The sequence below is a fragment of the Lytechinus pictus genome, chromosome 2 (genome assembly GCF_037042905.1).
Source record: "Lytechinus pictus isolate F3 Inbred chromosome 2, Lp3.0, whole genome shotgun sequence".
Lineage (NCBI taxonomy): Eukaryota > Metazoa > Echinodermata > Echinoidea > Temnopleuroida > Toxopneustidae > Lytechinus > Lytechinus pictus.
The window spans coordinates 12,722,028-12,735,089 of NC_087246.1; the positions used below are offsets into that span (position 1 = coordinate 12,722,028).

The following is a 13,062-nucleotide window of genomic DNA, read 5'->3' on the forward strand; positions in this document are numbered from 1 at the left end:
GTATCAAAATTGAATACTATAAAAGTATATGGCCACTGGGCTTTTATGCCAAAGTTATGTAAGTAGTAATCCAGTGCAGATTAATGTGATCTGATTTTGATTTATTTTCCTCTCTCTCTATAAATGAAACATAGAACCTGCTCTCATCTACTTTCTTGAACTGGTCTCCCTTAAACCACTTCGCAAATCAGAAGATTGCTTTGCTAGCGTTCTCATCTCCATCTCTTTAACTGATTTCAAGAACCACTTTACTTCAAGTGGTCTTGTTGCTATGGGAACACTGTCGTTGGGGTCACATACTTTGTACACAAACTGGTTTTCAAACTGGTTTAAGAAAGTAGATGAGAACAGGGTCACTGATCACTGTATACATTTGTATGTACATTCATATAAACGGATTCTCAATAACAAGGAAGCAGCTACTTCAGACTTCCTCCATTTCCTTTAAACCTGTTTTGTGTACAAACATGACATTGACCAAGGTATACACATGCAATGGTGAATGTTCACTTCTGAATGCATGAAGTCATTCTTTATTTTAGTCATTGAGGTGTTCAGCTTTTTATGTAATCAATCCAGTACTTATATATGCTGCAAGTACTTTGAAAATACTAATTCCTGATTTACTCTTTGATAGAATTAACCTAAGTTGGTGACTTGGGTAAATTTTCTAATTACTTCATTCTGTACACTGCTCACTGCTGGAAGTAGAATGTTATTTCTTATATCAGCCAACCACATTTACTGCTTCATTTCTTTACATATATTGATATTAATCTACTGTTGTTGATGAAGAATGTTATTGTAAAGTGCTAGGATACAGATACTTCTGATAAAGTAAGTGATAAGTGGTATATGAGCAACTATAATAATACTTATGATTATTACCGTATTAGATATGAACAGATTCTTGATCACTTTTGTGTTTTATTTTTCTCCTCTAGTGTTCTGTCTGGACACATAATCACAATCAAGTTGTTTACTTTGAGCTATCCTTTTTAAATTATTGGTACTTAAATCAACCAGCATATATGGTCAGGATATTTTCTGGATTGTTTATGTACAGTGTATATCAGATATGTGTAACAGAGTTAAATCAAATATATAAAACAGAAGAAAGAGTATTCATATCCTTGCTAATAATTTGAGTTGTACTTTAACCCATTGGAGACTACATGTTTTGTAAGTAATCCTTGTAAGTATGATATATCTCATATTGAAGTCTATGGAAAATGTGTGCTATGAATGAAATAAAAAAGGGGATGAAAGTTTGATCAGTCTTGTCAACATTTCATATTTGATCTATAGACACTATGGATAATCCCAGCCTAACTTGACTTCATTTATCAGAGTACATACACATAAAGTTATTTTTTACTGTTTACTGGAAGTGGCAAGGAAATTAAAAAAGTGACAAAAGATTATCATACTTTTGGGTTCAGATCATTGTTACTTTTTGGGTAAGCAACCGCTTTTTATTCTAATATCCATATCATTATCACTGTATTTCGTTATCAGGGATTCAGAACTCAAAGGTCAAAACCCAGGAGAGTGAGAAAAAAAACATGGCTGCCATATCACTGTATTCAGTAAGATAGACTACCTCTTGAAATGACTGGTGATTTCATTTGTGAGATGGAGAATGTGAATATGGAGTATGGACTGGACATCACTTAATTAATTTACCTTTCTAATTAATAAAATAAGTGATATCCCCCTCCTAAATCACCCAAGCAAAATTATAGATACCATTAACTAATTACACTTCTTTCCACTGTTTAGACACAGAAACTGTACAGAGTAGACAGTGTGTATCATTAATTCAGGCTTTTTCAAAACCCTCTGATTAGATTGTTGTTGATTCAGCAATCAAGGTCATATTGTCTCTGATGTTCAGTCAAATGTTTCATTTCTATTCAGCTTGGAAAACCATTAATGAGCTGTGTGTAGTGTGAAGCTAATGAAATGATATGGTCATGATCAGGACTCAAGGTTATCCATGTAATCATGATGGTATGAATTTACCTATCTTAATAACCTTGGCCTCAAAGAATAAAATACCAATTCTGTTTAAAAAAAAAAGAATACAATGGTGGACTTTTTCACTAGATGAAAACCAAATATGTAATTGCAATTGGATGCATTATTCCTTATACCAACTGTTGCAATTGTAATCTCTGGGAGAACAGATCTGCTGGTTGGATACTAATATGATGATGGTGACTTGTTTCACCTTATACATATACTAGTGTGCAAGACAGATTTTGAGTCAGTCTACATTGTGAAGTGATCGAGAGAACATCACAACTTGTGCTACATTTTATCAGTCATGTTACCTTAATGAAATAAAGTCATTATAACTGAACTACGTGAATTTGTGCAGAGTTATTTTGTACTCCAAAACGTCAACCAGGCATGTACAGAATGTAACACTATTTTCCATCTACCTACATTAATACCTCGCAAGGTTGATTCATGGATATTCATCTCTTCTATTGTTTCTATCCCTCATTCTGCAGGTATGCTGAACTGAAGCTTGAGGCATTGTCTATCACTGATTTTTTTGAGATGATATGGTGTCCCCAGGCAATGAGATGATGATGGGAGATGGTCTAGGTACCTTGATTGTTGAGGACCAGTCCTTCTTTAACCAACACTCTAACATGGAAGTCATCCTCTTCATGCTGGCTTTCTTTGCCTACATGGTCCTCTATGTGGTCTATCAGCCAAAGAAGGATGGGGAACAAAAAGAGAACCCAAGGAGGGTGCGCAGGACTGAGTCACGCTACCGCAGGACTAGGATCTTTGACGTCTTGGGCCTGTCGTTGGACCAGTGCAATAGCTTCCGTGCTTTCCTAGATCGGTTTTCAACTTACGAGGAGGTGGCCCGGGCTGTCAAACTTGCAGGGATTACGAGGAGTGATATGATTATTGGCGTGGACTTCAGTGCCAGTAATGAATGGCAGGGGCGTAAGTCTTACAAATTTGGTCACAACTTACACGACATTGCAAATGGGAAGACCTTCAATCCTTACCAGCGGGTATTATCAATTATAGGATCTACGTTAGAGCAGTTTGACTCAGATCATATGATCCCTGTTTATGGTTTCGGGGACAAAATCACGCGGGACGAAGCTGTGTTTCCATTCAAGGAGACGGGGTTACCCTGTGTTGGGTTCATTGATGTCTTAGAAAAATACCATAAGGTGGCCAGAACAGTAGAACTTGGAGGCCCAACAAGTTTTGAACCTATCATTAGGAAAGCAATAGAACTAGTTCAAGATAAACAGTCGTACCATCTACTCCTCATTATCACTGATGGACAAATCAAAGATGCAGAAAGGACAGGGAAGGCTATTGTGGAGGCTTCCAATCATCCGATCAGTATCATCGTCATCGGTGTTGGTGATGGACCTTGGGATGAGATGGAGAACTATGACGATAATCTCCCACAGAGAAAATTTGACAATTTTCAGTTTGTCAACTTCCATCAAGTCTGCAGCAAGGCAAAGTACGCAGAGACTGCATTTGCACTTCATGCACTCATGGAAGTACCAGACCAATATCAAGCAATTTGTTCATTAGGATACCTGACTAATGGAATACCTCCACTCACAGACAACAATGATAATACAAAGAAACTGAAATAGCCTTATATTAAAAGTGTACTATGTCTTTTGTACTAACTTGCTATTAAATTGAAGTATTTTCCTCTCCTAATATTTGTGGAGACATATTCATATGTTGTTAATTGTTAATTTGATCTTTCATATATTTTGAATGCATACATGTATTTGTTAAAGTGGTAGAGCCTTGGCTGTAATTGCTTTACAATGTATTGATTGAGTTTATTTTCTTATACTTTTCCCTTTTTCATTTTTATTGTACCATTAGAACTTTCACACGCAGCAAAGCTTGGATACATCTCTCAAATGTTTTAGTTGAATGTGTACATGATTTGGACAAATAAAGTCTTAGAATTTTAGTGAAAAATATAGTGTCTTTATTTTTTAATGCAACTTTTGACGATGACATTATTATATTTATTGAGGCGATATATACAACCCTATAGGAATGTCAGAACTGGGCTTTACTATGTGACAATGGGCCTCTGCATAAATTTGATTAAGTTTATGTTAACAATAATACCAAAAAAAAGTTTATATGTACTAATGATGTATTAATTGGCAATAACTTCTCATTAAACATACATTTGAATAAATGAAAAGAATTAATGTTTCTTTTACATGCAGGTATTGCTTTATAAACTTTATGCCTCAAAGTGGACTACCAAGCTTTTTTTCTTTTGAATTAGAAAAATTGTATTAGTCTGTTAAGTTTCCAGCTGAATATCTTCTTCCTGATCTTAAAAATAAAAGAATAGTCTGAATTCTTACCAGGCAATTTTAGAATGTGGATTCAAATATCAATATTTGCAACATATTTCTTTTCTCATATCTTGAAATATAAATTACATACTGGTAGTCTTGTTTTCAAATGGACATTTGATACCCATCAGAGAGCACTCTCATAATGAATGCCTCATCCGTAATCTTTCAAAAATGACATTTAAAATGAATAATTTTGTCCTTGATGTGTGATGTTACAAAAAGTGCAATGAAAGTTTGCTTTCCTTTTGAGATCTGTTCAAATGATTGGATGATGCCAAATAATAAATATGTATGCATAGAATGTAGGTTAGATCATAAATTACTATTTTGTTTCATTGCTTGCTGATTTGAAGTACATTCTTTATGATGTAGATTTACCTTTGCTCATTATACTGATCAGTGTTTCGTTCCATGCAGTTTGCTTATTTAAGGTTTGCTTTACTCTCTTCCTTACATTTTCCCTTTTTTTTCTTTTACCACTTGCCTCTACTTATATCTTTGGGTGTGTTTTTAACACAATTCTTACACATGAATGTATATTATGTTGGATTCTAGACCAATACCAGGGTGACAAGTGGATGTATTTCTCCAAGCACAAGCAATGTTTATGTCTTTCAATAACGATGTTTAAACTTTCCATACTTTGCACTGTTGTCTAAAACTCCTCTATTTACTAAATCTCTTATGTAATTGAATTTTATTGTTTATCATTCCATCATTAAAAGGGATTTCAATAGTATTGATATTTTGAATAATAAGTACTTCTGAAAACATTCCATCATGTGTAAATATTAGAAAGTGAGGATACCAGATTTATACCTGATATTCTTTTTCCTCTCTAAATATGAGGTCGATTGTTTTGCTCCGAGTATGTATTTTAAATGGCATTCACAGAGTAATTGATATTTATGCAGCCTTTTGTACAGTGTTTCATAAGTCACTGCTTTTGTGATTTAATTAAAATATACAAATGAAATTATATTGAATGTATGTCTTTTTGTTCTTATTTGCAAACAAGACTTAATGAGAAAATACTGATTAACTCATTCAATACCAACTCAGATTTTGATGATATGAAAAATATTATTTTTTGTCCTTTACAAAAATAAGTAAATTATTTACTGAAAGGGTGATTGTATAAGATGACAAAGCACTTCACCTAATCTTATTTCAAAATATTTATCAATGTTTAGTCATAATTGAACCTTTTTATTAATTGCAGTTAAGGAGGCGCGATAGCTCAGTCGGTAGAGCAGGGGATTCGTATTCCGGTGACCCGGGTTCGATTCCCATTTGGTGCGCTAGTGCCCTTTGGTAAGGTATTAATCCTCAGTACCTTAAGCCGTCGGTCCTCTGGTTGCTTGCTTACAAGCATTCATGCTTTCTTAGCAATCAGGTAAAAAATCACCATCACCACCAATCACCAGTGTTACTTGGATTAAAAGAAAATGATCTTTAAAAGGCAAAAGAATAATTGAGTTAGACCTAAAGACATCTCATTTAAATTCAATTATATACCATGACTTGTGTGTGTTTTAGTTATTTCTTGTTTTCTTTGAACCAATTTTAGTGTTATGAACAAAAGTAGACATCTTTCTTTTCATTTAAAATGTCTGTGGTATGTATGAAGAAGCTAATGGTGAAAGCACCGCCTACACTTTACATGGAAGTATGCTTTTACAACTTGCGCTTTGAAATATTAGTATCATAAGATATGCCTGATAGAATTAAAGGCATTTAATTTTCCTTTTCATTATTCAATACTTACTTGAGAATGCAAGGAACATAGTGAAGTGAAAAACAACTGCATAAGGATAATGACATAGAGAGACCAGAAGTGTGAGTGGTTCATGGAGCATCTGCTATAAATATCAAAATGTCAGAGTTACGATCATAGCATTGGCAGCTCATGTTACTAATTTTTATACTCATGTTAGGCTCTGTGAATCTACACTTTAATCATATTATGCAAAGGCTGCCTGAATGAAACCAAGTTAAAACCAGGAATTAATTGTATACTCATATATCTGTAGAGTAACATGTATATGTGTAGAACAGCTCTGATTTGTGATTCTGGGAAAACTAGCTTCAGACCTCTGACACAAATTTTACTCTTGTCGACTTATTCATCCTGTTTGGGAATTATTTTTAATAATTTTAAACATATATTTAGATACTTTTGTAGTAAAAAGGAAGTGAAAAGACAAATTTAGAATGAATGTTATGAATACATTAATAACAATGATGATTTGAGTAATGCATTACATGCTGTATCAAAATAATTTCATGAAATGAAAAAACTACCCCCGATTGCTGGATTGCTAGCCAGCTACCTCCATTCCTCAATGCTATTCATATTATTTTTTCAGTTAACTAGCCTAAATGCATGGTAATTGTGTAGTCACAATGCAGAGTTACAAGCTGTTAATAAGTCACTGATGGTTTTAGTTATGCGCAAATAAAGATAGGATGGTTAATAATTATCAATATACTAATTGCTTTCACACACATTTATGGTGATGGCTGATGCCCCGTAAGATTTAAAGTCACTTATAAATGCTAACAATGCCATTGATGCGTTCAAGAGTACAGATTACCTTAAATCATGATATTAGAGAGGAGTGTTTGTGTCTGAGTTTCCATGGTGACGGTCAATATTCCCTCTCCGCATCTTAGACAGGGTCGTTCAATTAGTTTCAAGAGCTGGGAAGTAGTTTCAAGCGCTTCAGACATATGTGACAGCAATTGGCTGTCACATGGTATTTTTCAGATTGAGACAGCTTACATTCTTGTTGCAAATTAAAGTGCCCTCTAAGTCTTGAGAAACTATGATAACTGATAGGAAGTGAAATGATAAAGATCTTATGTCTGTATTGACCCAAGTCCCATCTTCCCTGTGCCCCCTTCCATTGGACCTTTATATGAACATTTGATGTGTTTTGACCATGTAAGCTAATATAGCATAGCTACCACTCTTCAATTATTCTGCTGTATATCCTCTATCATTCCGCTCCTTCTAAGTGATTCTTGGATTTTTATTTTTTAGTTATGTTCAATATTTTATGTTAATCTATTTTTGTAACAGATAAAATTTAATCACATTGAAATACATGTAATCTTGATGATAATTAGGTTTATAAGATTCCCAAATCATACACATTCTTGCATATATGACTTTATTTCATTACCTGTTAACAAATGGTGTATTGTTTGGTGACTCGTATGTATGGTTTATGTTTAACAGTAGTTGCGTCAGTTTAAAATATTTATCACCCATAGGCAACTGAGGTGAACCCCAAGCTTTTGTATTCTTCTATTATGTGTCTTCATAATGAAAACATTGATACTGATACTTTATCATGATATATTTTTATTGTTTATTTCTTTCTTTTCTTTATGAAAGCCGTGATCAGTGAAATTGATTTAATAAAATATGGAAAACTATGCCTTCCTATAAAAGAAAACATGTGTTAAAGTTTGTTTTTAATGAAGCTTATGCAAGAGAGTGGATTTGTATCAAAATTATGTTACTTTTAACCATCCGACCTTCCACTCGCTTTTTCTTGTTCTGTTGGTTTTCACCCACTCCCTTGCTATCACACCTCTTTCTCTCCCTCTCTTTCCCTGTTTATCCATTTCTCTCTCCTTTTCAAATTTGAATCTATACACTACTTGTTTCTCTTCTCCACCCTCTCTCTCTCTCTCTCTATTTGTACTCCACTCTAGGCTCTTCATTTACTCACGTTCGCAACTCCATCAATAATTGTGCATGCCGTCATTAACTAATCATTGCATTGATTAAAGTATGTTAGTTGGACCGAGAGCTAAAATAGAGCTTGCTTTGTTAAACACCATGTAATCCTTACACTTCCTCTTTCAACATTCATCAAGTCATTAATTAACAAAAAATCATTTGATAAAATGTAAGTTTTATCTTCAGTAGGAATATTTGGAGCTTGGTTTTAAAATCGAAGCCATTTGACTGATTGGGTTGAACAATAGAACAAAAACCTTCAGTCTATTAAGGCTTTCAACAAATCAACTTGCGATGAAGCAATGATGATGGAGTTGTATTTGCTGTGTTGTTCAGGTATGGCAGCAGATGAATAAAGGATGACTAGTGTTCTACAAGGGTTGAAATCCAATCAATGATTTGTTTGACTTATTGATGTGCGGTCTTGTTTGAATCACAATTGCAATAGATACAGGTTTCCTTTCGTTGGAAATTCGACTTCTTTCCTTTTCAACTTCATACCACTCTCTTTACCGTGAACATGATATATATGGTCAAAAAGATACATTTTTTTTAAAATCTTTAATAATAATGTATAAACTTAATATGGATGTAAATATTTAAAATGGTAAGGACCAACAGCCCCTTTTGATTAACTATTTCGATTGATTGCTATAACAGGTAATAATAGAGAATTGGAGTCTTATTATTCCTTACTTGCTGCAGAAATCCTGAAATGTAGCTCAAAGGAAGCTATATGCAAAGAATACCAATAACATTAATTGAACAGTGGGTTATGTTCTTATTAGGAATGTGGATATGCAACCAATGATTTACTTTTGTGTGAACGCAAACGATTAGGGTTCAAGAAAATTATTAGTCATGGTGTGAGATTGATTATTGGTAATTAAATAGAGGTAATACATACGGAAACCGGACATGAATATTTCATGGTTTGTCGAGAACAATTAAACCAAGGAGTCAAGTACAAGAGTGTTACCTTTTCGATTTTTTTTGGAGAAAAATCTCGTGGGATTACTGTTTTAAAAAATGTTCGTATTGTTTAGCAAGTTGGCGATATCATGAAGGATTAAAATGAAATGTATCAGGGTAAGTCGTCATTTGGTGGTCTCGCTATAGCTATAAAGGACAGTGTACAATGAATATTTTGTTGGTGGTGATGGTGGTGATGAGGAGGAGGAGGATATTGATGACGATGATTTTGATGGTGGTGGTGATGATGGTGGTGGAGGTGATGATCGATGATGGTGATAGTGGGGATGATGATGGCGATGGTGTTAGTAATGATAATTGTGGCAGTGGTCGCGATGAACATGACAAACCAGCATAATGAAGGGAAATGAATTTATCAAGTTATTTTCATGTTATGTATGTATTATTAACCACTTGCATCGAGTAATTCCATATTTAACATGTTCAAACGTTTGTTTGTTTCTTTTTAAGTCATATTCTGCTATTGTGATACAAATGTTACTTTCGTTAATATTATCTGAAGTAAACCTGTCATTTTGTTTTTCAGATTGCTTTAAAGTGAACAATCCTTAGTAACAAAAATCTTGTACACTATTCATAATCCATCGAATTGAGAAGGAAATATTGATTCATATTTTATAGACACCAGATAATATCAGACGTTTGCGCTGTAATTTGATTGAAAGCGTGTTTTCACGTGATGGTATATTTGATTATGATTTGATTGCCAGGGTCGATTTCCGGCAATCGATTATCCTTTCCCGGGGAGAAAGAAGTAGTGTTTGAAATAGGGAGGTCGTGGAAAGAGGGGCAGAGACAGATAGAAAGAGAGAGAAGGGGGGGGGGGGTGTAAGTATTAGCACCCCCCCCCCCAAAAAAAAAAAAAGATTTTTAAAAAATCGAATTGTTCTGTTGTTGCATACAATTACCAGGGAGATTAAACGTTATCCACTTTAATTTAGTGACAGTAAAATCCAATTATGACTGCCCGGATGTCTTTGAGGTATTGGGTATAGTATAAGAAGGGGAGCTGGAGCGAGGAAAAATATATAGAGAGAGGAGAGAGTGAGAGAGAATGATAGATAGATAGATAGATAGATACATAGATGGATAGATAGATAGATATATAGAGGTATAGGTAGATAGATAGATAGATATTGGAGAGGAGATAAGTGAGGCAATGAATGAGGAAAGAGGAGAGAGAAAGAGGGAAATGGAGAGAGGAGGAGAGACAGAGAGAATGGGAGTGAGATAGACAGACAGGGGTAAAGGCGTAAGTAGAAGGTGGTCTAGAGATTGTTGGTGTGCTTTGTATATCGACCGAATCCTATAGCGACGAGATCGAATGAGTAAATAACATGGGTTCATACATCGAGAACCAGAATTGAGTCGACAAGACACATTTCTCCCTTTCTTTATAATGACAGCAAACAGATCAGTTTTACATTTTAATTTCATAACATTGACAATTACATGTCACAAGCACCAGTTAGAATCTGTTGTGCGGTGAAAACATTTAACTTATTATGCTATATGATGTACAAACTGCAGCTAATTGTTTGTTTACATTTCGTAGCTTATTTTTGAAAAGTCTTATAAATTATCACATAATGTACAAACTACAGCTAAAATGTTTTTTTTTAATCTCGGAGATAAAAAAAAAGTCTCAAAATATGGAGGGAGAAGTATGTTTTATTTGTGATTGACGTAGGCTATAAATGGTAAAGTCATTGCACAAAACATGATTATAGCAAATTATTTGTAGGCCTATCAAGTGAAAATTGCAGATGAATTATGCAAAGATGTTAGATGAGTGGAACTGTTGAAAGGTTGAAAAATAGTAATTGCTAGTGAGTAATTCGAGCCAACAGAAAGGTTTGACTGTCTTGAAAAAGAAGACATAACTTTGTGTAGAGATTTTGACGTAATATTCTAAAAGAATGTTCATATTTCACCACCTTCCTTTCTTTTCTTCTATTTCTTATTTCTCAGTCGTGGAACTCTTAATTTAGGAGGAGGGTGCCCGACCCCCATCTGTATATCAGTAGTTTGTATTATACATGTGTAAGGTGTTACGTAATGATGAATTTAAACCTGTAAGCGCAAAGGCAGTTGGATTGTGATTCAAATTAAAATTAAGAATCCCTCGGTTGCATGACGTGATTTTTATGAATGTATTTTAAACACGAAGTTTGTTCAATTATTAAAACCCCTGTCAAATAATAGACTATTCGAAATTCTAAATAAGTCTTAATGTATATCCTTGATTGACTTTTCACTTCTCATTTAGATTAATGTTTCTTTCATTAGACATGCTAGACTTGACTAATGGCAAACATACATCAAGCATATCTTAAAGTACCCTTTTCAAATAACGACATGATAGGTATCCCATGAGCCAGTTACAATATGATCAGTGTCACATTAATTGTTACACATGCACTGGTGGAGTCCTCAATGTTCTCCACTCGACCCATCCAATGGTCGCAGTCACACCGATGAATTTGACTCCACGGTTATCATTTATTATCAATGATATACCATCGGTCAGTGTGGAGTCGATTCTGTTAGAGTGACTGAAACCATAAGGCCCAATAGCCTTAATTCACAGTTGTAATTAAAACATTGGGCTTTATATAGGCCTATTTGTGAGATTGATAAGAGAAACAAATATCAAAACGTGCTATCTTCTGTTGATGTGAACACACCGATGGTATACGCACCATTATACCGAGGATCTATTCATGCTTTATATTGTGTAGGAGAGTGAAAGGGGGCGAAATAGACAAAATATTATAGGGTGACCAAGAGTTAACTTTTTTGTTACTTCCTAAAATTTTTTTATAAATGATGACATGCAGAAAATAGGCGTAATATATACATCAATATTCAATTTATTTTTTCTTTCTTCTCTCTTCATTTATCTGCCCCCCCCCCTTTTTGATCAATCGAAATATCATGAGGATTAGTTGTCCATTCCTTGGCGTCATGTGGAACCATCCCTGGCAGAGCTCACACTTACAACGCAGTGTCATGCACTCATATATCCTCTTTATAGGCATGATAAATGATTTCTTCCTGCAAATAAAACAAGAAGTTTACACAATAAAAAGGGCACTGAAAATGAGCTTCAATAATAGTTTTCATTTGTGTTTCAACAAATAAGAATACAATCCATATTTTAAATTTTATGATTGCAGCTATTGAAGATAGTGCAAATGCATGAAGAACCTTTTCGAGCGCTTGTAAATATTTTGGCGCGATTCTGCTAATAGGTTTAAACCCTCTACCTCTGCATGCCCTGCACTTTTTGTTTAGTAAAAAAAAAGAGCCCCTGAAGGGGTAACATGAGATGAAATATGTTGCCAATCCAATTATGGTTTCATGCCGCTGTCTGGCTTGGTCTTTATCCACTTGAGATATAAGTCGCGACCCGCACTCAATTTTAAGAGAAGGGACAGCGTTTCAACTGCGCTCTATAATTTTGTGGTCCATGGTTGGATCGTCTAATCGCATTTCTCTCACGTGCAGTCTTGATTATATAATTTCCGGTTTGACAATGTTATCTATTGCCCACTATACTATTCTAATCTCGTATGAAACTGCCAGAAATTATACGAAAGTTTACCGAGATGTGTAGCATAATATATGTTATCATTACATTTTCATTACTCTTTTTTTTTTTGGGGGGGGGGGCAGCTGTTGACAAGTTGAGAAAATACTTGTCGCATCTACATTGTGATAGAGCGAATTGTATGTGAAAGAGGTTTTTCGTTGATTTCATTTTTGTTCAGTTGATTTTTTTTTTTACCCATTAGAGGCAATCGTCGTTTCTACTTAATTTTCCCTTTTATTTGTGTCCTTTTAGGTTTTAATTGGTTCGGTTCTTTTAAATCTAAATGTAATAATTATTTTGCATATGCAAGGGCAATTATAAAACACTTT

At 34.4% G+C, this 13,062-nt stretch overlaps 1 protein-coding gene across 1 annotated transcript; it reads left to right on the top strand.

The window, feature by feature from the left end:
* The first annotated feature begins 2,524 nt into the window (after positions 1-2,524).
* On the top strand, positions 2,525-5,370 carry LOC129254798 (uncharacterized). Its single transcript, XM_054893325.2, has one exon. It carries the CDS (start codon positions 2,574-2,576, stop codon positions 3,648-3,650), a length of 1,077 nt encoding a protein of 358 aa, XP_054749300.2. The 5' UTR covers positions 2,525-2,573; the 3' UTR covers positions 3,651-5,370.
* The last annotated feature ends 7,692 nt before the right edge of the window (positions 5,371-13,062 follow it).

Excerpts from the sequence above, each read along its gene's own strand:
- LOC129254798 (XM_054893325.2), top strand. The coding sequence starts at position 2,574 with ATGGTGTCCCCAGGCAATGAGATGATGATGGGAGATGGTCTAGGTACC.